At 55.0% G+C, this 20991-nt stretch overlaps 3 protein-coding genes across 5 annotated transcripts in view; 2 read left to right on the plus strand and 1 right to left on the minus strand.

The window, feature by feature from the left end:
* Window positions 1–59: 59 nt before the first annotated feature.
* Window positions 60–9253, plus strand: EXOC3L1 (exocyst complex component 3 like 1). 3 transcript variants are annotated; one of them, XM_059857317.1, is made up of 13 exons: window positions 67–655; window positions 1617–1777; window positions 2714–2933; window positions 3224–3884; window positions 4058–4175; window positions 4341–4466; window positions 4584–4684; window positions 5115–5225; window positions 5341–5470; window positions 6434–6556; window positions 6865–7020; window positions 7354–7478; window positions 7920–9253. In XM_059857317.1, exons 1-13 carry the CDS (start codon window positions 613–615, stop codon window positions 8104–8106), a joined length of 2262 nt encoding a protein of 753 aa, XP_059713300.1. In that variant the 5' UTR covers window positions 67–612; the 3' UTR covers window positions 8107–9253. The 3 variants fall into 3 exon arrangements, with proteins under 3 accessions (XP_059713302.1, XP_059713300.1, XP_059713303.1); XM_059857319.1 differs by lacking the exon at window positions 4341–4466 and having other exon boundaries at window positions 60–655; XM_059857320.1 differs by lacking the exons at window positions 67–655; window positions 1617–1777 and having other exon boundaries at window positions 2738–2933; window positions 3253–3884.
* An 893-nt stretch (window positions 9254–10146) lies between these two features.
* CTRL (chymotrypsin like) lies at window positions 10147–12281 on the plus strand. Its single transcript, XM_059857322.1, has 7 exons — window positions 10147–10204; window positions 10348–10451; window positions 10591–10670; window positions 10903–10984; window positions 11081–11261; window positions 11683–11816; window positions 12058–12281. The coding sequence occupies exons 1-7, from the start codon at window positions 10147–10149 to the stop codon at window positions 12217–12219; spliced, it is 801 nt and encodes a 266-aa protein (XP_059713305.1). The 3' UTR covers window positions 12220–12281.
* Window positions 12282–14039: 1758 nt separating this feature from the next.
* Window positions 14040–20991, minus strand: part of PSKH1 (protein serine kinase H1) — a 29890-nt gene continuing 22938 nt past the window's right edge. The window contains exon 4 of the mRNA XM_059857321.1: window positions 14040–20217. Coding sequence (XP_059713304.1) covers window positions 19900–20217 — 318 coding nt within the window. The 3' untranslated portion in view covers window positions 14040–19899. The remainder of the gene's footprint in view (window positions 20218–20991) is intronic.

Genomic DNA, 20991 nt, shown 5'->3' on the forward strand with positions numbered 1-20991 from the left:
AGTGGGCTCGCATTGTTGATGGGCTGGGGTCTGACACCCCGCTGTCCTCCCCGAGCCAGGGTGGGGGCAAAGGGGCAGCGCTGCGGGCACGGACAGGGCTGAGTGTCCGTAGAATAGGAGGTGCCGGTGAGGGTAGACAGGGTATGATCTCCAGGACGAGAGGAAATGGCCTCAAGTTTAGCCAGGAGATGGTTAGATTGACTATTAGGGGAAATTTCTCCATTAAGAAGATGGTCAGGAACTGAGAAATGTTGTCTAGGGCGATGGTAAACTCGCCATCCCTGGACACGTTAAAAAGGCTTGTGGATGTGTCACTTAGGAACATGGTTTAGGTGGTGGGCTTGGCAGTTAACGGTTGGTACTCGGTGATTTTAGAGGGCTTTTCCGACCTAAATGATCCTTTGATTCCGTGATTTCTATTCCCCGACCCCCGGCTGTCGCGGTGCCTTCCCGTGTCCCCCCTCCCCTCCGCCCCCCGTTCCTGACGTCCTGAGCGCGGCTGCGGGAACACAATGAGGCCCTGAGGAGCGCGGCTGCTCCGGCTGAGGAAACGGCAGCCGGCTTCCTCCGCAGCCCTGCCCTGGCCCCGCAGCTCCGCACAGCCTGGACACCATGGGCATGTCTGCGGAGGACGAGCGCGCCGCCAGCCCCAGAGGTAACGGGGATGATGCTCCCCGGGGAGCCGGCGAGCTGGGCAGGGAAGGGATGCTGCTGCTTGCAGCACATTTTGGGGATTCCCCTGCCCTTTGCCTCACCACCCCGTCCACCCTCCTTTTCCCCGTGCCGGGGCTGGTGCCTTGTGTCCTTGCGGGGGAGCAGCCTGGCTGTGCTTCCTGATGGTGATACCTGCGCCGGGGCAGTACTGCCCACCGCTCATCTTATCCTCAAAGCTGCTGTCCTCCTCCCTAATCCCCTGGTCCCCAAAGCTGCCAGCGGCTCCTTAGCAGAGCAGGAGCCTGGCTTGGCACTGGGTGACAGCCCCGCGGGGCTGCAGGGAGTGGCTGGGGATGGGATGGGGTAGGGGAATGATGAAACCAGGCACTGGGGACTGGGAATGGTGTGTGATAACTGTGCTGGTTCTCAGCCCTCCACTGTGGCCAGAAGCTCTTTGGCATGGCTTTGGACCCTGTGTCAAGGGAGACAGAGCTGCGTGGGTGCTTTGGGGAGACCAGTAGTCTCCAATCTTCACCTTAACCTGGCTCTTCTTCCTGCGAGAGCTGCCGTCTCCCCATCCCTCCTGCTGACTCACTGCTGGAGTCTCAACCCTGCTGACAGCTTCCCAAGTGGTATCAGACCCCCCCAGACAATCCAGCATTGTGTTTGGGGGAGCCGCTGGGATGTGCGCTCGGCTTGGGGACAATCTGATCTGGCAGGCTGAGTCACAGCACCCCAGGGCAGCTTGGCTTCTTGCTGCCACAGCTGCTGTGACAACCCCAGGGCGTGGTGGTGGCATCTTGGGGGCCACTTGCGGAAGGACCCTCTTGGTGCCACGCTGCCCAGCTTCCCACATCCGTGTGTGCTTGGAAGTCCACTGTTGGCAAGCTTCCTGCCTCGGGCCTCAGGGGCCCTTCCTGCCCCATTTGGTTGTGCTCACTGACCCCTGGCTTCATCCCCAGACGAGGAGTGGCCGGAAGCAGAGAAGGCTGAGAAGCTGGCGAGAGGAGCTGCTCTGAAATGGGCTTCAGGGGTGTTTTACCGCCCTGAGAAACTGGAGGGGCTCGGGCACTACCGGAGACGAGAGACACAGAGGAACAACTCTATCCAGTCCCGGCTGAAGGTGTGTGTTTTCCCATCCCACGGACACTTGCAGCCACACCCCCTCCTCAGGCAGGCATCCCAGCCAGGGTCCTATCTTGCACCATGAATCCTCTGTTTGTCCTCTTTTGACAAAATCTTTTCCTTTGGCTGGCATTTGGTGGGTGAAGTGCAATTGCTGGGGGGAGAAGACCCCCTTCACCCTCTGCCTTACCCCCAGGCAGTGTCTGAAGTGTTAAAAGGAGTCTTCTGTGTCTCTGACAATCCTTCAAAATAGAACACCAAGGGGGCTCAGCACATTCCACGTGCAGGACTCAGAGCACCCCATCCCAGCCCCAAAGGCTGCCCTGCCCCATGGCTGGGAGGAGGCACAGAGCTCCAACCTGTCCCTGCCTGTGGGTCTCCACTGGGAAAACTCCATCTCTACATATTTGTAAGGGCTGTCCCAGTCCCCCTGCATTCCTGCCTCCTCACCCACATCCCCTTTTGCATGACCCAAGGAATTATTAACCTCAGGACTGATTCAGTCTGAGCACCACAACTTTCTCCTGATAATTTTAGAGATGGTTTCTCCTATCTTGACTCTGGATGAATTGTCTGGGAGGCCTCAGTGAAAAGCAACTTGCTTCTGAGGATTCTTGGAACCAGGAGCAGTGAATTAAATGAGGGGATATAGGGCATGGAGATGTGCCAGTGCCACTGCAGGGCTGGAATAGATGGCAATCCATTTGGGATGAGGGTTTATATGGCCACCGAGGTCCTTCATGTCTTGGGGGCACATAGGGGCCCTATGACCCACTGCCCCTTTGCAGAAACAAAGTAATCTTTAAAACTGAAATGGACATCTGATTACTGTTTACCCTGGCAACACAGATCATACAGGGCTGGGGCAAAAGGTGTGGGGTCCTCCTGCCTTTAGGAGCTGCTCCAGTGCCCTCCATCCTTTTCTGCTCCCCAGTCAACTGTCCAGTCCTACCTGGAGGGGGTAGGTGCAGGGCTGGAGCAGCTGCGGTCGGCGGCCCAGGAGGTGCAGGGTGTGTGCCAGGACCTGAGTGCTGCACGGTGGGCCCTGCTCGACAGCGCAGACCACTTCCAGGGCCTCCAGCAGATGAGGAAGCTGATGGAGGAGCATGTGCAGCTGGCCTCGGTGGTCCAGGTGCTGCCCCAGATCTTCTCAGGTAAGGCAGTGGCCCAGTCCTGATCAATTTGGGCTGAAAAGCACTGGGGGAAGCCTCAGTCCAACCATGGGGTCTGTGCAGGGCTGGTGGTAAAGCCCGAGCAGGTCACTCAGGCTTTGCCAGTTGGATGAATGGAGATATCCCTGCTTCCCCAGGGCCTGATCCACTGGTATTCCCAGAGCCCCAGACCTTCCCCCTCACCATTTCCTTGATAACCTGCATCTATGTCCCTGCTGCAAACCCCTTCATCTCCACGCTCAGTGCTGGCATCTCTCCTCCCTCTCCCACAGTCCACGAGGTTTTTTCCCATATCCTGCAGCTGCTCCATGGGCAGCATCTCTTGGAGGCCCATGTGGAGCTCATGATGCTGGAACAACTCCGGGATGACATCCTCTCCCAGCTGCACCTCCGTGGGCTCTCTGGTGCCCAGGCAACTGTGCTGTCCTACTTCAGTGGCCTGCAGGACCTCAATGAGAGCCTGGCCAAGCAGCTGTGGGACATTGTGGGCAGCAGCCTGCGGCTGGTGCGTGAGGACCCCATTCTCTTTGTCACTGCTGTGAGGATTATCGAGCGGGAGGAGAAAATAGATGACACTCTGCTCTTGGAGGCCACCTTCTTGCCCCCTGGCCGCCCAAAGGGCTGGAGGCAGAAGTTCTACCAGGTCCTCCAGGACACCATCACAGGAGGCCGTTTCCATGTTCCCCGCATGGATGCTGAGGGGCCCGGGCTAGCCAAGCACCTGGCAGCGCTGCAGAAGGACATCGTGTCTGAGCTGCGCGTGGTGAAGGACCTGATGGTCCAGTGTGTCCCAGCTCACTACAACATCCTCAGCGTCTGCACTGCCACCTACCACCAGGCCCTCAGCAGCCACCTCCAGGAGATCCTGCGGGAGGACCTGGACAAACAGGGACTCTTCCTTATCCTTGAGTGGGCGCTCCGTGTGTACCACAGGTCAGCACCAAGCAAGTGAGGGATGTTGTGGAGAGCTGGGTTGTTCACCAGCTCATGGATGGGTTGGGAGAGTGTCTCTGGCTGCCAGGGGATGATGACCAGGAGGGCAGAGGGACAGGTAGGAACTCCTGGAAAGCAGACCTTCCCAACCCTGCTCCACCTCTGCTCTCCAGCCCAGAGATGATGGGTCACCCTGACCTCCTACCAGAAGTGGATGTTTCTGTTCTGGATCCCTTGATGTCCTCTGAGCTTGTGGATCAGACAGAGAGGAGATATGTGATGAAAGTCAAGGTGAGTGAGCAGGATGGGGATTCCCACTGAGCAAAGCATCTGCTCTGACAGCAGCTGCAGACCATGAGCCTGGGATGAGGCCCAGGACTTGCTGTGCTAGGTTGGGTCTCAAGGGAATCTGTACTTGGCTTCTTGGGCTGCCTGTGGGGGGTGTCCATCCTGCAGGCTAGCGTGTTCGAGTGGATGCAGAGGACCCTGGAGGTGGAGTTCAAGGAATGGTTCAGGGAAGAGGAACCTGAGACAGACCATCAGGGCTTCTTCCACTCAGCCTTGCCTGCCATTGTCATGCAGGTGGGACCCCAAGAACATGGGTACAGATGGGGCATGGCCACACTGAGACTTCCCAGAAAGGAGTTCATGGCCTGCAGGCTCCCCCTGAATCACCTCCACTTTCCTCTTCTGCTGTAGATGCTGAATGAGAACATCCAGGTGGCTTCCTTGATCACTGACTCTCTGCAGCAGAAGATCTACAACATGGCCTTGGAGGAGCTTGAGGCATTCCTGGGCCGGTCAGTGGAGCCACTCACACCCCTGTCCACCCTCCCAGACCCTGGGGCCATGGCTAAGCATCACAGGCTGGGGGTGGAGATCTGCTGTGGGGCACCCAGTGCTCATCCAGGTCATAGAAGGCTCAGCAGCCTCTCTGCCCATGGAGCTGCTCTCTCAGCCTTTGGGGACATCAGCTCTTGAGGCCTGCTGCCCCAAATGCTCGTCTGCTGAGCCCTCCCAAGGGAATCCAGAATGGGTCCCACTGCCCCACCCTGCCCAATGACCTGTCACTCTCCAACCTGGTGGCAGGATCTGAAAAGAGCCAAGTGAGCTGGGAGGGTTGTGGGAGGTCCATGTGTCCACAGGAGCATCCCAGGGCCAGGTCCCCGTGATGGGACGCCTGGAGCTCTGCCTGCCCATCACGGCTGCCTCTGCCTCGCTGTGTTGCAGCCTGCGGGAAGCGCTGGTGCAGTGCGGGAAGGAGCACCAGCAGGACCGGGCCGTTCCCAAGTACTACATCTCCCACCTGCTGGCCGTGCTCAACAACAACCTGGCTCTCAGGTAACCTGCACCAGCACCTGGCAGCTCTTGTAGCAACACCCACACCTATCCTCCCTGGGGCCAGTGTTCCCACTGTGCTTCCCAGGCTACCTGTGCCCTCTCTCCTCTCTCCTAGCAATTCTGTCTCCTCCCTGCACCCTGACACTGCCTGCAGAGAAGTCCCTGGATCCCTGCAGGCTGCTCTAGACAGGATGCAGAAGAAAGCCACCCAGCTGCTGCTGGAGGAACTGCTCCTGGACCTGCAGGTATGTTGGTCCAGCACCTGAGACCGACAGGGCTGCAACAAAAATGAACCCAGCAATAACAGCCCTACTGCAACTCGAGTTTATTCCTGCCCAGGGTCTTTTCCATGTACTCTGTACCCTGCTATCACCCTGCAGACATCTCTGCCAGCCGGTCCCCCAGACCTTGATAAACCACCCGATGTCTGTCACCAACAGCACAACCCCGTATCACTGGGGCAGATGGCTCATGGTCCCCAAATCACTAACAGACAGAGCCCAGGAGCCTTAGCCCCCCCCCCAGTTGCCTCAGCTCCTTCTGGCTTTTCCATGGCAGAAAACCAGCTGGAGAGCAGCAAAGTCTTTGTGGAGGATACGAGTCCATGTGCAACTGCCCGAGTCGTTTCCTGCTAGTGTAGTCAAATTTAGCTTTCCTGGAGTCTGGACCAAAAACCTGGAATAATTAACGACATTACTATTTACGGCTTGAATGCCATGAAAACAAAGGAAGAGCCAAAGGGTGAAGAGCTTGCAGGCAGCAGTGGCCCTAGCCAAGACAGAAGGAGTGTGTGCTTGCAAGCAGGAAGACAGGCAAGGACAGCAGGGCGGGAGTAAGAAATCATGTTATGTCTACACAAGGGAAGTGGGGAGGAGTGGAAATTAAAAATAGGCAGGACAGGCCAAAAGCAGGTGTGTGAGGAGCAGCTCGCTGCCCATACCTCAGGTGTGCATCATGACCCAGATAAAGTCCCAAAAGGAGGCTCTCAGGGTGTCAGGGAGGGACAGCCCCAGTGTTTCCATAATTTCCTAACCTTTACCACTCTGCTGATTTTACATTGAGTTTTGGCTGCAGGGGCAGCAGGGGCTCGGGGGCTTTGCAAGGCAAAGTGGCCGTGGTGCCAGGCAGCAGCTGTGGGTGTTGTGCTGCCCTGAGCTGGCAGCTCTGTGATGGTGCAGGGCACAGACACTGCTCTCTGCTCCCTCCAGCCCCTCTGCCTGCAGCTGCCTTCCCGCAAGTGGCTCTCCGGGTCCCAGCTGGTCGGCAGCATGTGTGAAGTGATTGACAAGTATGCAAAGGACTTCTCCCGCGTCAGGAAACCCGTGTTCACGGTACCTCCTTGGAGCTGCTGCTTGTCTGACAGGGAGGCTGGGCAGTGGGCACTGTGCTGGGGTGCAGGATGCTTGGGATGCAGGAGAGTCTGTGTCCTCTGGGGCAGTCCAGAGAGCACCGCCACATGGAGATGTTCAGGGCTTCCCCCAAATCCAGCTGTTTTCTCTGTCCCTTCAGTCAGGGGGCTTCCCAGGAGATTGTTCCCATGGCTTGGTGGTGTATCAGCCCTTTTTGCCTCTGCCTTTCCCTGGGGAGCTGGGTCTGGACACCCAGGCAATGCCAGCACTAACAGCTGTCCCCTGCCCAGCTCCTGCTGGCGGAGAGCGAGCTCCTGGTGGCAAACCAGTACCTGCGGGCCCTCCTGCAGAGGAAGATGGTGTGCAAGAGCCGGGAGGAGCGGGGCCAGCTGTGCCACCGCCTGCTGCAGGACGCCACGCAGCTCCGGGAGCTCTTCTGTGGCCTGGTGAGAGGAGCCTGGCTGCGGTGGGGAGCCGGGGCTGCACCACGGAAAGGGAGCATCACCTCACCCTCCTGGTCCCCTCCAGCCCACAGCCCGCGAGCGAATGGGGCTGTTGCACTTGGGTGGTTGTGAGGCCAATATGGGAGGAACTGGCTGGATTAGGGACTCTGGGGACCATCACCCTGCCCAGCAGCCCCTGATGGGTGGGACATGCGGAGTGGGAAGACACCAGCTGCAGGGGCTCAGGTCCCCACGTGGGCACTGAGGACGCAGCTGTCTGCCCAGCCACTGCAGTGACATCCTCTGGGTCTCACACCTGGCTGCTTTCCCTCCCAGGGCCTGGACCGGTGCCAGCAGAGCCTGGAGGCTGTTTTTGCCCTGCGGGAGCTGATCTGCCTCAAAGACCCAGCACTACTCAGCCTGGAGGTGCTGGGCTTCATCACCAAGTACCCTGATGTCAGGTAAGGTACTCCCTGCAGGAGGGGACAGGTGTGAGCCTGCTCAGGAGAGCCAGTCTTGGGCTGCACCCTCCGAGGTGACACAGCAGAGCAGGCAGAAACCTGAGCTTTTGCCCCCTTCTCCCTGAGGTTTCCTTTTCCCATGATCCAGATTTCACGGGTTCTTGAAAAGTCCCAAGGGCAAAAGTGTACAGAAAACAGCAGTTCTGCTGTGGCATTTGCACATCTGTATTTGGTGGCCAAAAAACTGTGAAAACTAACAAAACACCAAATTGGAAATGTCAAAACCAAATTCAAAACGTTTGAGGGGATTGTTTCAAGAAAATGCTACTTGGCCTGGTGCAAAGTACCAGATTTCCCCTGGCCCTGGCTTGGCATCTATGGATGGGGGGAGGTCTGCAGGACACGAGCAGTGCTCGGGCTCACCCCTGGCTCTCTGCCCAGCGACGAGCACATCTCCACCTTGCTGGATATCCGCGGGGACGTCTCCAAGGAAGTGCGGCACGTGGTGCTGGAAATGATGGCTCAGCACCCCCAGGTTCTGCCCGAGGGCTACCGGCCCATCTTCAGCACCATCCTGGTCCCTGTGCCGGAGCTGCCCTTCTGCCTTCGCAAGGGCAAGTGTGCCTGACTCTGCCTGGCACTGGTGCCCTGCTGTCCCAGCTGGGAGCCATGTGGGGTGAGAACAGGTGACGTGTGGCATCCCCTACACACAGCACCTCGTCCTGTGCTGGGCACAGTCTGGATAAATGCCATTCTCCTCTGGTCTTGCCCCATGAGAAGACTGTCCCCTGCAAGCATCAGTCCTGGGATACCTGGACTGGGGGAAATCCAACCTGTAGCTATTTTGGTGGCCTGCTGGGACAGTGACTGAGGGCTGCTCAGGCTCAGGCCCATTGCCTACAGGAGAAAGAACAGTTGCAGAATGGACAGGAATCTGCAGCTGGGACAAATTTATGTCTCCATGGGGCTGCAGAGATGTTTGGGTTTCCCCAAGTCTCCAGACCGCCCCCTGAGCCAGTGTGTCCCAGCCAGCTCTAAGTTTCTTTGCTTTTTCTGTTTCTAAGGCCTACTTTTCCAGCTTTCCCCAAACCCTCTGCTTTTAAGGATTCCCACACTAGCCATGAAGGCTGAAACCATGCCAACTCTGAGGCAGTCTGAAGCCTTGCTAGAACCAGGCTGGCAGGAGGGTTTCAGCTATGGGAGGTCCTCTGGGCTCAGCCCTGGGGTTGGGTACTGCTGCTCCACCAGGCTGGGCCCTGCATGGCTGATGGGGAGCAGCTGAGCCAGCTCATCATGGCTCAGGGATGCTGAGGAGAAGAGAACAAGGTGGTCTCCCCACCCTGGACAGTGCCATCATCCCTATCCCTGCTGACACAAAGGGACAGCTCTGATTTCCTGCTGACCTGCCAGACTCCTGGCTCTGGCTCATTTGCCAGGAGGAAGACTGGAGCTGGTGGCTCCCAAGCTGCATGGAGAGCGTGGTTGTGCCTGGTATGTTGTCCCACTCCAAGGTTCCTCTGTGATGGGCAGCACCACCCTGAGCACTGGCTCTCCCTTCATCCTGTGCTGCTGCCCAGGCCTAGCCATCTCCTCCCAGGTACCATATGAAGATCAGGAGCAGTCTGTGTCTCTGCCTACACCCTTGTGCCCAGTCCCTGCAGTGCCCTGGGAGACCTCCATGCTCTGCCATGCTTCCCACCCTGGGATGGGCCACATCCCACTGTCCTTGCATGGTACCACTGCTGGAAATAAAGGCCTAAGCTCTATACTTGTTCCCCAGTGTGCAGGCTCTGCTCCCTGGAGGGTTGGGGCAGGGATCAGGGTATGTGGGTGGTACAGAGGGAGGGATCCATCCCTGTGTTCAGCATCACCCCAGACCTGGCCTCCTTGCACCCTGTGCCAGCCCAGGAGATCACTCAGGACACAGGGGATGATGCAAACACTACATACCCCATTGTCCAGGCCAGAGGGGGCTGAGTGCTCCCCAGCCCTGGGTCAGGTGGCTGCAGAGCTAGGGATATGCTCAGTGAAGGGCTCAGCCTCAGCTTGGGGAGGTGCCCACTGTCCTCCCTGGGGCTCCTGGTGTGCTTGCCCAGCTGGCCACACTCCAGCCTGCCTGGGAAGGTGTCTGCTCTCTCCACCTGCCCCCGCTGGCTGTGGGACTTGCTCACCTGCACCACAGTCATGGTTCAGAGGATTCAACGCTGAGCCCTGGGAACATCCAGGTGGGTCCAGGCCAGGACTTCATGGCCATGTGGAAAAGCAGCTCTAGTCCTAATACATCTGAAAAATGTCTGAGCACAGGATGACCTCCCACCCCAGGAACTGGTGCCCATCCCAGCATGTCCAGCCCCACTGCTAACCCAGCTGTGTGCCCACAACCAGCCTCCTGTGCCCTCCATCACAGCCCTGTGGTGCTCTCCTGCTCTAGCTCCACAGGCTGCAGTCAGAACTAACACAACCCACGACAGCAAAAGCTCAAGCTCCCCAGGTGTCTTTTGACAGTACCTTCCCACATCCCTCTTTGTGTGTGTGCCAGGCTTGGCCCGTCACTGCTGCCCACACGTGTCACAAGGCCAGAGCAATACCTTGCCAGCTATGAGCCACATGGCTCCCTGGCTGCTATAAAGCTTGTGGTGCCCAGGGGTTCAGTCTATCTCCTTTCAGGATGGCATTCCTGTGGGTAGTTGCCTGTCTGGCCCTTGCCAGCGCCGTCTCAGCTAAGTGTTGCCATGGGTATGGGAAGGTCCTCAGGGTGCAGCAGGATGCCAGGGAGGGTGACACACAGCCACGCACACCAGCACAGGCAGCCCCCAGATACGAATCCTGAGCTTTTGGGTCACCCTTGCCCCCTGTGCCTCTCCTGCAGGCTGCGGGGTGCCCACCATCAGCCCCTCGGTGGCCTACAGCGAGAGGATTGTCAATGGGCAGAACGCTGTGCCCGGCTCATGGCCCTGGCAGGTGTCCCTGCAGGTACAGCACTGTCCCCTTCCCTGGGCACTGCCCTAAGCACTGGCATGGCCAGCCAGCTGCCAGGGGACCTCTGTCTGTCCCCAGCTTGGGGGTGTTCAGCCCACCCAGCCCCAGCTCATCTTCTCTCTTCCCTCCCCAGACCACCACAGGATCCCACTTCTGTGGTGGCTCTTTGATCAACCAGTACTGGGTCGTCACAGCTGCCCACTGCAACTTCAAGTAAGGAGTGATGGCAGCCCACACCACTGCTGCTGGCAGGGCCAGGGGCTCGGAGCATCTCTGAGTGGCACTCGGGCCAGCCCCAAAGGCCTGAGCAGCCCAGGACTTCCTCCCCAGTTGTCCCCACGGTGGTTTCCCTTGGGTTCCTCATGCCCATGGCTGCCCCAGTGCTGCTCCCACCCGGGAGGACACTGGCTGCATGCTGCCCCTGACTCCCTCTTACCTCTGGCAGCCCGCGTGCCCACGTTGTTGTCCTGGGGGAACACAGCCTTGCTTCCAACGGCGAGCCCGTTCAAGTGAAGACCGTGTCCAGGGTGAGCCAGGCGGGTCCTGGGACGGGGCTGCAGCTTCACGCTGCGGCCACTCCCACAGGGCAGCCATGAAGGGCTGAGCTGTTTCTCTCTCTGCAGGCCATCACCAATCCTGGCTGGAACCCCAACACCATGAACAATGACATCACCCTGCTGAGGCTGTCCACGCCCGCCCAGCTGGGATCCCGTGTGTCCACCATCTGCCTGGCCCCTGCCAACCTGGTTCTGCCCTCCAACGCCTGGGCTGTCACCACCGGCTGGGGACGCACCAACCCCAACTGTACGTAACTGCAGCCTCAGGGAGGGCTGTGTGTAGCTGCTCTTCTTCCTCGGGGCTCTGAGGGTCCAGGGGTGCTTGTGGCGGTGACATCTCCTGTACATGTGGGAAGGGGGGGGAGCCGGGCAGTGGAGTAACCTTGTCTGAGCGTGCACCAGTGTGCACATAGGTGCAGGTGTGTGCTCAGGGGCTGGGGGTGTGTGTAACCCAGGGATGGCTGTGCACAGGCACAAGCAAGCCTGCCCTTTCTCTGGGCTGCCTGCACGAGGTGATCCTGGGGAAGAAGGGGTTTGTTGGCACGGGGGAGGAGGAAGGCACTTTGTATGGTAGCACCCATACACCAGTGAAAGCTTGCCCAGGTCACCTGTGTGAGCTCTAGGAGACCCACAGACAGAGGTGATCTAATGGTGCTTCTTTCCCCTAGCCCAAGCCTTGGCAGCAGTCCTGCAGCAGGTGACCGTGCCCCTGATCCCCCAGAGCCAGTGCATGCAGTACTGGGGCAGTCGCATCACCAGTGCCATGATCTGTGCCGGTGGGGCTGGTGCCACCTCCTGCCAGGTAAGGAGCCAAGCTCCAGCTGCACATGGTGGGTGGAGGAGGAGGAGGATATGCAGGGTCTTGCTGAGCTCCCATTGCATCACAGGGAGGGTGGAGGAGCAGGGTACACGGGGTCTTGCACTTATGGAGCCAGATATTTAAGCTACAACACCTGGCTGTGTGCAGGGGTTCAGGTGGCTGGGGTGGCAGGGACCAGTTTGGAGCATGTGCCAGGAGCACTAAGCAGGAATCTTCTCCATAGGGTGACTCTGGTGGACCTCTGGTGTACCAGACTGGGAATGGCTGGACCTTGATTGGCATTGTCTCCTGGGGAACCTCCAACTGCAACATCAACACACCGGCCATGTACACTCGAGTCAGCCAGTTCCGTAACTGGATCGACGCTGTTGTCGCTCAGGGGTAAAGCTGCTGCCAGCATGATCCCTTCACTGGGATTAATAAAGTATCAGCTTTTTCTTCTGCCAAGCACTGTTTCTGGCTCCTTTCTTCTCATGATGAAAAGTGGGATGGAAGATACACAGAGGAGCTTGGGACACCCCATGCTTCTCTCTTTCCCAGAGCTGGAGCTTGGTGCCCAGCTGGGATCCAGGGGGAACTGCCAAACGACGACAGGAGCTCAGGAAGAGGGGAAGCAGGGCTGGCTGTGGCTCAAGGGGTCTTCAAGCACACCCTGGCACCAACCCAGACAGTGCTGAAGGTTGGGAGAATAGTCCTCCCACTGACCCAGGTGTGAGGTGTCACCAGGGGAAGGGACTGTGGAGCTGCAGCTCAGCACCAGAAAGGACTGCCCAGCTTGCAGTGGAAGGTGGGTTTTGGTGGGGGCACAGAATCCTAAAGGATGCCTGCCTGCATTTAAAGCCATGACTCGTGTAGCAGCTGAGAACACAGCTGAAAGGGACAACTGCCACAGGCAGCTCCAGCTCCTGGGGATGATGGAAGGGGATGGATGGAGAACAATACACTGCTTCACACCTGCACATCTGCCAGGTAACAGCAGGAAACTGAAGGCCATTGCAAAGGAAAATTTCAAGCTGAAAACAAATGTCAAGGCCAGGTGACAGGCTTTCACTCAAATGGGTTCTTGAGTCAATGACTGGTGGGGAAAAAAAAGTTTTGTGTGATACAGGAGTAGCAAGACACATGCTCAATGAATTCCAGTCTGGTTCCCAGCAGCTCCAAATAGAGCTGGTGATAAGGCACTGTGGAGAGAAGCAGGATCAAACTGCCCCAACATGAGGTGTGGGGTTCAGTTTTCCTTACCAGTGATGAGAAGGTGATACAACACCTTTGTTGTGTGAATCACAGCCCCCAAAATGTAATCACTCAGTTAAGCAGAGAGTGTGACATTACACAGGGACACACTGATGGGAGGGGTATGGAACATCAAAGGAGGGCAAACACAGTCTGGCCCATATGATTGAGTTAAAATAAATACAAATCTGCTCAAGTAAAGCATAGGGTTAACAAATTTTAGTGGTCAATAAGAGTTAGTTTTTTTTAGTGGTCTGCTCCGCAGGGAGCATCTAACTGACCTTAAAGGCAAGTCAACAGAGATGTGGGATGGACTAAGCAGGCAGAGAACTGGGGCTATAGGGAACTTCAGACAGGAATGACCAACTGCAGCACAATGGGTCATCTGGTTTGTGTGCTGAGCTCTCTGTCAGCTCTGCCACCACTGGGATGGAGTCCACTGCCCCCGGAAAATCCTGGAGAGGAGGTGTCTCAAGAGAGGTGTGCATTGTTCACTTGATATTACAAGTTTTCCTGTTGGTCCATAAAAGCTGCTCAGAGTAAAATTGGAGAGGTGATGAGTGGCTGTGGACAAGCCAGAGCATTCCTCTGGCCCAGTCTACCACCTTGCAGCCAATGAAAAAAAACCAGAATGTCCCAAAGCGCCTGTTCAGCCTCCCAGCTGCACCTCCAGCAACAGGCTGAGTGCCTGCCTCATCCAGGGCATCCCACAGACATCCCAGCTTGCACAAGGTCTCCCTTGGGCAGTTCCTGGCCTGGCAGCTGCATTGCAGAAACCAACAAACTCTCTGATGGGCACTTTGGTACCTCTTGCTGTGATCTATGAATGTAATACAGGGGTGAGCACATCCTGGCTCTCCATGTACTTACTGACCATTATCCCCAGCCTGGAAATCAGGCCTGGAATTGCCTTCCAGCAGCCAGCCTGCAGGTGATCCACCAGGTACAAGTAATGACAGCAGAACCGTGGGGTACACAGAATACATGGACATGTTTTAGCAGAACGAGTACAACAAATAAATAATTCTGTACACTCTAACTTGAACATTACAGACTAATTACAATGGGTCCCACCTCATCTGACAGGACAGTCCTTAGAGTAAAGCCAGGACTCGAAAGGCAAGGCACAGAACGGGACACTGGATGGGACACAGACCGACTGAATGAGACCAGAGTCACTTCCAAACTGTTCCAACCCAGCACCGGAAACTGGGCAACCAAAAATAACATCAAGTGCCGGAAGATCTCAGATCCAAAGGGCTTCCCGGGAGGTTCCTTCCGTAGGGAAAGGCAACAGGAAAGCTCAGGGCATCGGGGCGTCAGCACAGGAGCTGCTGCTTTGTAACACCAGGAGCTGCTGCTTTGTAACACACCTCGCTGGGCCATGGAGCTGCTCCACGAACTGATTCCACATTCAGCAAAAAAACAGTGCAGTGACCTCTGCAACAGCAGCCAGAGCTCGCCCATCACACATCTGCAGCATCACCAGGCAGGGGGGGACAGTGGGAGAGGGACAATTGTCACCAGGCAGAGCTCCCGCTGCTCCTGGCACACCGAGGGTGGAAGGCACTGAGCTCCGTGATGCCGCTGGCCACAGCACGTCCCTGCTGTTCACATTTATTTCTTTGGGAAGTTTCCTGCACAGTAGGCACAGCTGACATGCAGGTACCTGCCTTGGAGTGCTGCACTCTTAATCCAGGGTGAAAGAGGAGACTGAGTTGTCAAAAAAAAGCACCAAAATCCTCCCAAGAGTGGTGAAGGCAACTTGGGACTGGGTACATGCACTGAGTGGTACAGGCACTTCATGACACTTTCCAGGAGAAAGCTGAGTGGGTGAGAGGCCTGGACAACCCAACCTCCCTGCAAATTCTAGGGCTCATACTGGTGCCAAAGAAGCCAATGTCTGTGTTGCTTTGCATCATTTAGAAAACTAAATTAAGTCAAACAATTGAGATTTTAATTTATCCCACCTCAACCCCCCCAAATCTTCAATATCATTACTTAAAACAATATGGCCCCACACAGCCTAATTGGAGGCCTGTAACAGCCACACAGTGGTTGCCCTATGTGGTACAAGACTGAGCTGAGCCTGCACTGCAGGTCCTCAAAGGCATCATATGGAAGCTTCTACCTTGCCCCTGGACTTGCCACAGCTCCTACAGAACCAAACCCAGAGCTGCTGCCCAGCAGCCAAGTGAACCATCATTCCTATTCCAGTTTGTGCATCAGATAAAAGCTGACTCTCTTAGTACTGCAGCCAAACACCCGGGTAGAAAACAGGACTGAGAAATGGAGCAGGGCCTCAGAAATAGTGTAAATTACCAGAACAGAAAATATCTCACCTAAAAGAGGAAAATACCCAGATTCCAAAGGAGAGCGTGAGGGTTTATCACAACCAGAACAAACACGTGAAGCAGGCCCTACACTGCAGCTGGTTTCCACATCACCACCAAAGCCAGCAAGTCTGAGCCCGCTTGTCTGGGCTTAAGCTCCTCACAAGGCTCTCAAGCTTTCCTCCACGTACAGCTGTGTGCTTCCAAGAACAACACAGAGCAGGAGCATCTGGATGCTATCACAGCTGCAGTGTTAAACAGCACAAATTTCTTCAGGATCGAAGGAAGGGCAGTTTCTACCCCCACTGGGTTGATGTGTTAAGATTTTTAGAAGCCTGAGTGAGAAGTAAATCAAACATGGACTGGTAACTGCTGTTTTAGGAAAACACACTACACACTCAAAAATCTGGATGCAAATCTTTAGACCCCCTAATGCCATTTCTGGAAGACTTTTTCACATTCTTTTCCAATAACCCTTGACAAAAATAATAAAAATCAAGGAACCAACAGGCCACATTCTTTGAAGCTGTAATTCTCTCCCTCAAGAGAGCAGCCAAACTCCCAGGACAAAGGATGGGATTGTTTTACACAGTACTGCTAAGTTCCAAAAGACAAACCACCCTAATTCCCTTTACTCTCAAAGAGCATCGCACCCAGAAACAGAGGGGACAAAGCGAGGAGAGGGCTGTGCTTGGACGAGGACACACCACAATTTGCCACTAGGTGTCATTCCAACTCCACCTCCCCTTCGTGAGCCAGAGCAGGCGAAACAGAAGCACTCAGATTTGTGGTGGTCTGGAACAAGCAGGTGTTACTTCTGTCCTCCCTGCACATTCAGAAGGGAAATTTCCCAAAAACACCCTGTGAGCCAAATTAAGAACCACCATTAGAATCAAAGAAGGACATTAAAAAAATTAAATTAAAGAGTAGAAAAAAACATTTCAGAGAGATTTTAGTTTCTAAAATCCCCAAAAAAGGCACTCCTGAAAAGTGTAAACTCCTGAGACTTAAGACCAACTGAGCACTGAGCTGCTCCTGTGGAATGAAGACAGATGATCAAGGTAATTCACAGTGAAGAGCTTCTTAGAGGACAGATTGAAGGCACCTGGACTATGGCTCAGAATTACAGCACTTTGCCTGTCCCCCTGCACACCAGACCCAACTGAAAGCATGTCCCCCTTGCAAGAATAAAAGCACCTGAGGAATTGTTCTTAAGCTGGACTTTCCAACGTGGCATTTGGATCATCACAGTTTTCCAGACTGAGTGAAAGATCACTGAGGACTCCAAGGTCACTTGGACAGAGCTCTGCTCATCTCCCCTCTGGCCACACGTTATCGTCTGGCTGCAAAGCTCCTGTGAATACTGGATTTAGAAACAGAAGAGGGAGGGAGCCAAGGGTGTTAAAATTGAACTACAGAAGGAAAGCCTGTAAAGACTTTCCCAAGTTTACACTGATTTTTCCATGTAAACAAGAAAACCTTGCATATGTGAGAAGAATTAGAGTTCTTTTTTCAGAAAAGCCAAAGCTCTTTATGGGATGGCCTTTGCCCGCTTCCCACAGTTCCCAAGCAGTGGAGTGCCCGAGGACTGCACACACCTCAATACCACAGAGAAGCAGTTGCAGCTATCCAGTATTCTCAGCTATGTGAAGGATCCTCCCTTCTGCCAATTCATTCCTAGTCACAGAGCATCACCACCAAATCCTGCGACTGTCAGGAACCTGCACAGTAACCTCCTGCTTTTCAAAACATATTCCAGCCCAAAATAATCACAAATGATCACTCTGAACTTCCCCTGGTGAAAAACCAGTTGTGGAATAGATCAATGAAGGAAAAATTGTCACAGAAGAGAAGGTTCTTGTTCTGCTTTGTGAAGGTGGAGAAACAAGCCTGGTTAGCCCAGAGCTTTATGCATTCCACATCCCATAAGAGAAGGATAAAGGAACAGCATGGGCAGATATCTGCATGATGCCTGGGCATTTTCATGGTCTAGTGGTTAAGGGGAAGGGTCTCAGTTCTAGAGGTCTTGGCTCAGTTCATCAGTTTGACCCCCTCACACAGGCAAAATCCCTGTTTTATGGATAAAAATGCAGGATAATCTGGAGAGGGCCATGGGAGCAGCCAGGAGGTGAAAACAATCTCAGTGCCTGGAGTGATGCTCCAAACACACCAAAGCCTCTTCAAGTAATGGCTCAGAAGCAGACGTGCTCCAAGGGAGCCTCCTGCTACCCCCTGACCTGCAGGGCCCCCATGGCCCAGCTGATACTGGCCTAAGAGGAGCTCCTGCTTTTGGAGAGCTGTTTGCAGTACCATGAGGGACACTGAACTGTTTATGAAGCAAAATGTGGCAAGCTGCCTGCTTTGTCAGAAATCACATCTAGTTTATAGCTCACGGTAACAAACTAGGGAAAAACAATGTGAGGAGGTAAAAGATGCAGAAAATATTTTTGTTTGCAGTCCACAGAGTTGAAAAAAAACCCCAATTTGAGGAATTCTACAGTATCTGTTAATGCTGATGGAAGAAAGACTGCGTGTGACATGGTAGGATGGGTTCCTCAGAGCAAGGGCAGCCTGAAAAGGATGTGAGGTTTCCAAAATAACATGCAAAACCACACACAGGATTTCAGATTCACTCCTGCTACACACAGTGGCTGTCCTCAAGTTTCTGCTCTACTCCCTACCACATGCTTGGGCACACCAGGCTGGTTACATGTATTTATAGCCCATCCCACCTTTGGGGTGGGAAGCACACCCCCAGAAATCTCCCCCCGCTTTTTTTTTTACCTTAGCACAGAAAACTCCAATTGTCTCCCATTAAAGCTGCTTTGCTGTTTGCTGACTAGGAGTGACTGTGAGAGCTCCCTGGAGATGTGACTGACCACTTCAGCCCTGCTGACACTAAAACACAGTGGCACAGGCATCAATCCTAGGAAAAGGCCAAGCTCACCAGACCCTTGAGCTTGGACTGCCTGGACCTCCAGTCCAGAGCCAAGCAAGCCCTTCCCAAGTGCACAGCACAAAGCAAATCGGGTGGCTTCGGAAGAAAAGTTTCAAACCCCAGCATTTTCCTTCACTGCTGATCTTGTCTCTGCTACCATGAGAAGCCAAATCCATCCTGTGCCTGTGCCATCAGCCCCACTTTGATGCTCTAACTAGCTGGGAAGAGAATCTCAGCAGGCTTGCAGAAAGCTCAGCTCTGCAGCCCCCACCTCTCCTGAGAGTCCTTTCTAAGAGGCCACCTCATCACCTACACAGCACAAGGACTCCTCAAAGGCAGCTTTTTCCTGGTGAACTTAAGTCACCCCTCACAGCTCTAGGGCATTTGTACAATGTCTCCAGGGTACTGTCATTGCTGACATTCCCAGACTGGGCTTAAACTACTCAAGCCCCTACCCTGATGCTATGGAGCTATTTGTGGCCACCCCAACAGCTCCCACCACCAGAGTCCCAAAGCAGGGATGGCAGTGCTGGGGCTGCACAGGCACACAAAGCAGGGGAGCCCTGTCAAATCTGCAGACAGGGAACAGCCTGGAACCACCAAAGTTCTGGTGCAGTGACATGGTCAGTAACACTGTGCTTACAGTGGTTATAGGCCATTCCACCTCTGGGGTGGGAAGCACATCCCTAAAGCCTCCCCCCTCTTTTTTCCCCTTAGCACAAGAAAACTCAGCCTTCTCCACCTTCTTCTGAAGGGTGCAAGGTGTGTAACACGTCAGAGACACAACAGAGCCACAAGAACAAACCCTGCATGACAGGCACTGGTCTTACTGCAAACAGGGAAAGGACAATTCCAGGAGTAAACGCTTGATGTCATCAAGTGAGCCCTTGACGTCATCAGGAGGATGGCAGCCCTTGGGGGAAACCTCACAGCTTCCCAGCCCTCGTGGAAAACTGCTGTCTGGCATCTCTTTGGCATGGAGCTGGTGGGCAGCACACCAGTGAGTCAGAGCTATCCCACTTCTAACTGCACATGACTCATTCCAGCTTCGCTGCAAAGGCACCACGGAGTCTGACTAAACCAGCCCAAAATCTGTGTATCCATAATTTTTAAATACATATACACCCCCACATGTGTATGTGCACACACGGACGTGCACGCACAGACACACCAAGTGATTGCTTCTTTTTTCCATACACAAGTGAGAGAAACTAAACACTCTGGAATTAATAAATAACTATGAACAACCAAGCTCCTGGGCTACAGAAAGAGCTCTTCTCCCCACGTGGCTCCTTAATTCCTTGAGGCTCGGAGCCCACAAGGACTCCCCCGTTTCTGGCACGAGACCCCGTGGCACAGCTCGCAGGCTGGCACGGCCACCACGAGGTTCCCTTTCCTCCGCACGGGGTGAGGGGGACACCTCCCCATGGGAGGGGGGCACGCCTGCAGGGAGGGAGGGAGGAACCCGGCTGTTCCTCGCTGAGTGTGTGCACACCTGCGGCGCAGAGCAGACCTGTGGCAGGGGTCCTCCTTCTGAATTTTCTTTTCAAGAGACTCAAGCTCAGCCCGTGTACTGCTGCTGGTAGCGCAGGTTGAGCTCGCGCAGCTCCCGCTCCCGCACGCGCCGCGACTTGTTGGATTTGGTGGAGCGGCTGGAGCGGGTGGACTGCGCTGACTTGGTGCTCTGGCAGCGGGAGGATGCCCTCTTGAGAAGGTTCTGTGAGATGGAACGGTGCAGGTTCTTCATGGAGGAGGAGGCTGCCATGCTGACCACCCACGGGTGCTTCAGGGCCTGAAGGGCTGTCATCCTGTCACTGGGGTCCACCGTCAGCAGGCGGTCGATGAAATCCTTGGCCAGGTTGGACACGCTGGGCCAGGGCTGAAACACAAAAGAGGTGGTTGGAATGAAACATCCTTGCTGATTAATTAATTCCTCCCGTGTCTGCAAGGTGCTTTGGGGCATTCTGCTGCTTCCCCTCTCTCTTTTATCCTCAAATTTTCCAAGCTGTAACTGGCAGTATCTGCCCAAGGAGAATGAGACACAAGTACTCCACATGAGAGGAAGAGGCTGAATTAGTGGAAAATATCTGCAGGTACACAGGTACAGAGTAGATCCCTCCAGCAGCTGAGCTCAGGCACTCAGAAGCTGACCCTCCAGCCTGCAGACACTGACACATCCCATGTGCACACACTCAAAGGTCTCAGCCAACCCCCAGACCCAATCATCTCTCCAGCAAGCCGGACCTGCCCTTGTCCATCTGGTCCCAGATCTTCCTGGAGTTTTGTCCTTGTCCTTAGAGACACACACACACATGAACACCCCCAGCTTCCAGGCCCTCTCCCCATGTCCAGCTCCATGTTCACCACCAGTCACACACCCCCACAGGCCTCTGCTTGCTCCAGTTGCTGCACCATGACACACACAGGCTCCCAGACCTATGTCCTGCTCCAGCTGCTGGTCCTTCCTACCTCATCTTCTCACATCACCTTCCAAAATCCTACATCTATTACCAGAAGCACAGGAACTGTATCTCACTGAACACCCTCCCTTGTCCAAGTGCCTTCTATCCCACAAAGCCATTACTGCAGGAACTGGAGCCCTATCACTCACAGAGCATGGATTCTGACATCCAGGGTTCTTCTGACTCTTCAT

This window comes from Haemorhous mexicanus, chromosome 12 (assembly GCF_027477595.1).
Source record: "Haemorhous mexicanus isolate bHaeMex1 chromosome 12, bHaeMex1.pri, whole genome shotgun sequence".
Taxonomy (NCBI): Eukaryota; Metazoa; Chordata; class Aves; order Passeriformes; family Fringillidae; genus Haemorhous; species Haemorhous mexicanus.

What these genes read in the sequence shown, in the direction of transcription:
- EXOC3L1 (XM_059857317.1), top strand. Translation starts at nt 613, where the DNA reads ATGGGCATGTCTGCGGAGGACGAGCGCGCCGCCAGCCCCAGAG. An exon ending in GCGCGCCGCCAGCCCCAGAG is followed by an intron (nt 656 to 1,616) that starts GTAACGGGGATG and finishes CTTCATCCCCAG; the next exon opens with ACGAGGAGTGGCCGGAAGCA. An exon ending in ACCAAGTACCCTGATGTCAG is followed by an intron (nt 7,479 to 7,919) that starts GTAAGGTACTCC and finishes CTCTCTGCCCAG; the next exon opens with CGACGAGCACATCTCCACCT.
- CTRL (XM_059857322.1), top strand. Translation starts at nt 10,147, where the DNA reads ATGGCATTCCTGTGGGTAGTTGCCTGTCTGGCCCTTGCCAGCGCCGTC. An exon ending in AAGTGAAGACCGTGTCCAGG is followed by an intron (nt 10,985 to 11,080) that starts GTGAGCCAGGCG and finishes CTCTCTCTGCAG; the next exon opens with GCCATCACCAATCCTGGCTG. An exon ending in GGGACGCACCAACCCCAACT is followed by an intron (nt 11,262 to 11,682) that starts GTACGTAACTGC and finishes TCTTTCCCCTAG; the next exon opens with CCCAAGCCTTGGCAGCAGTC.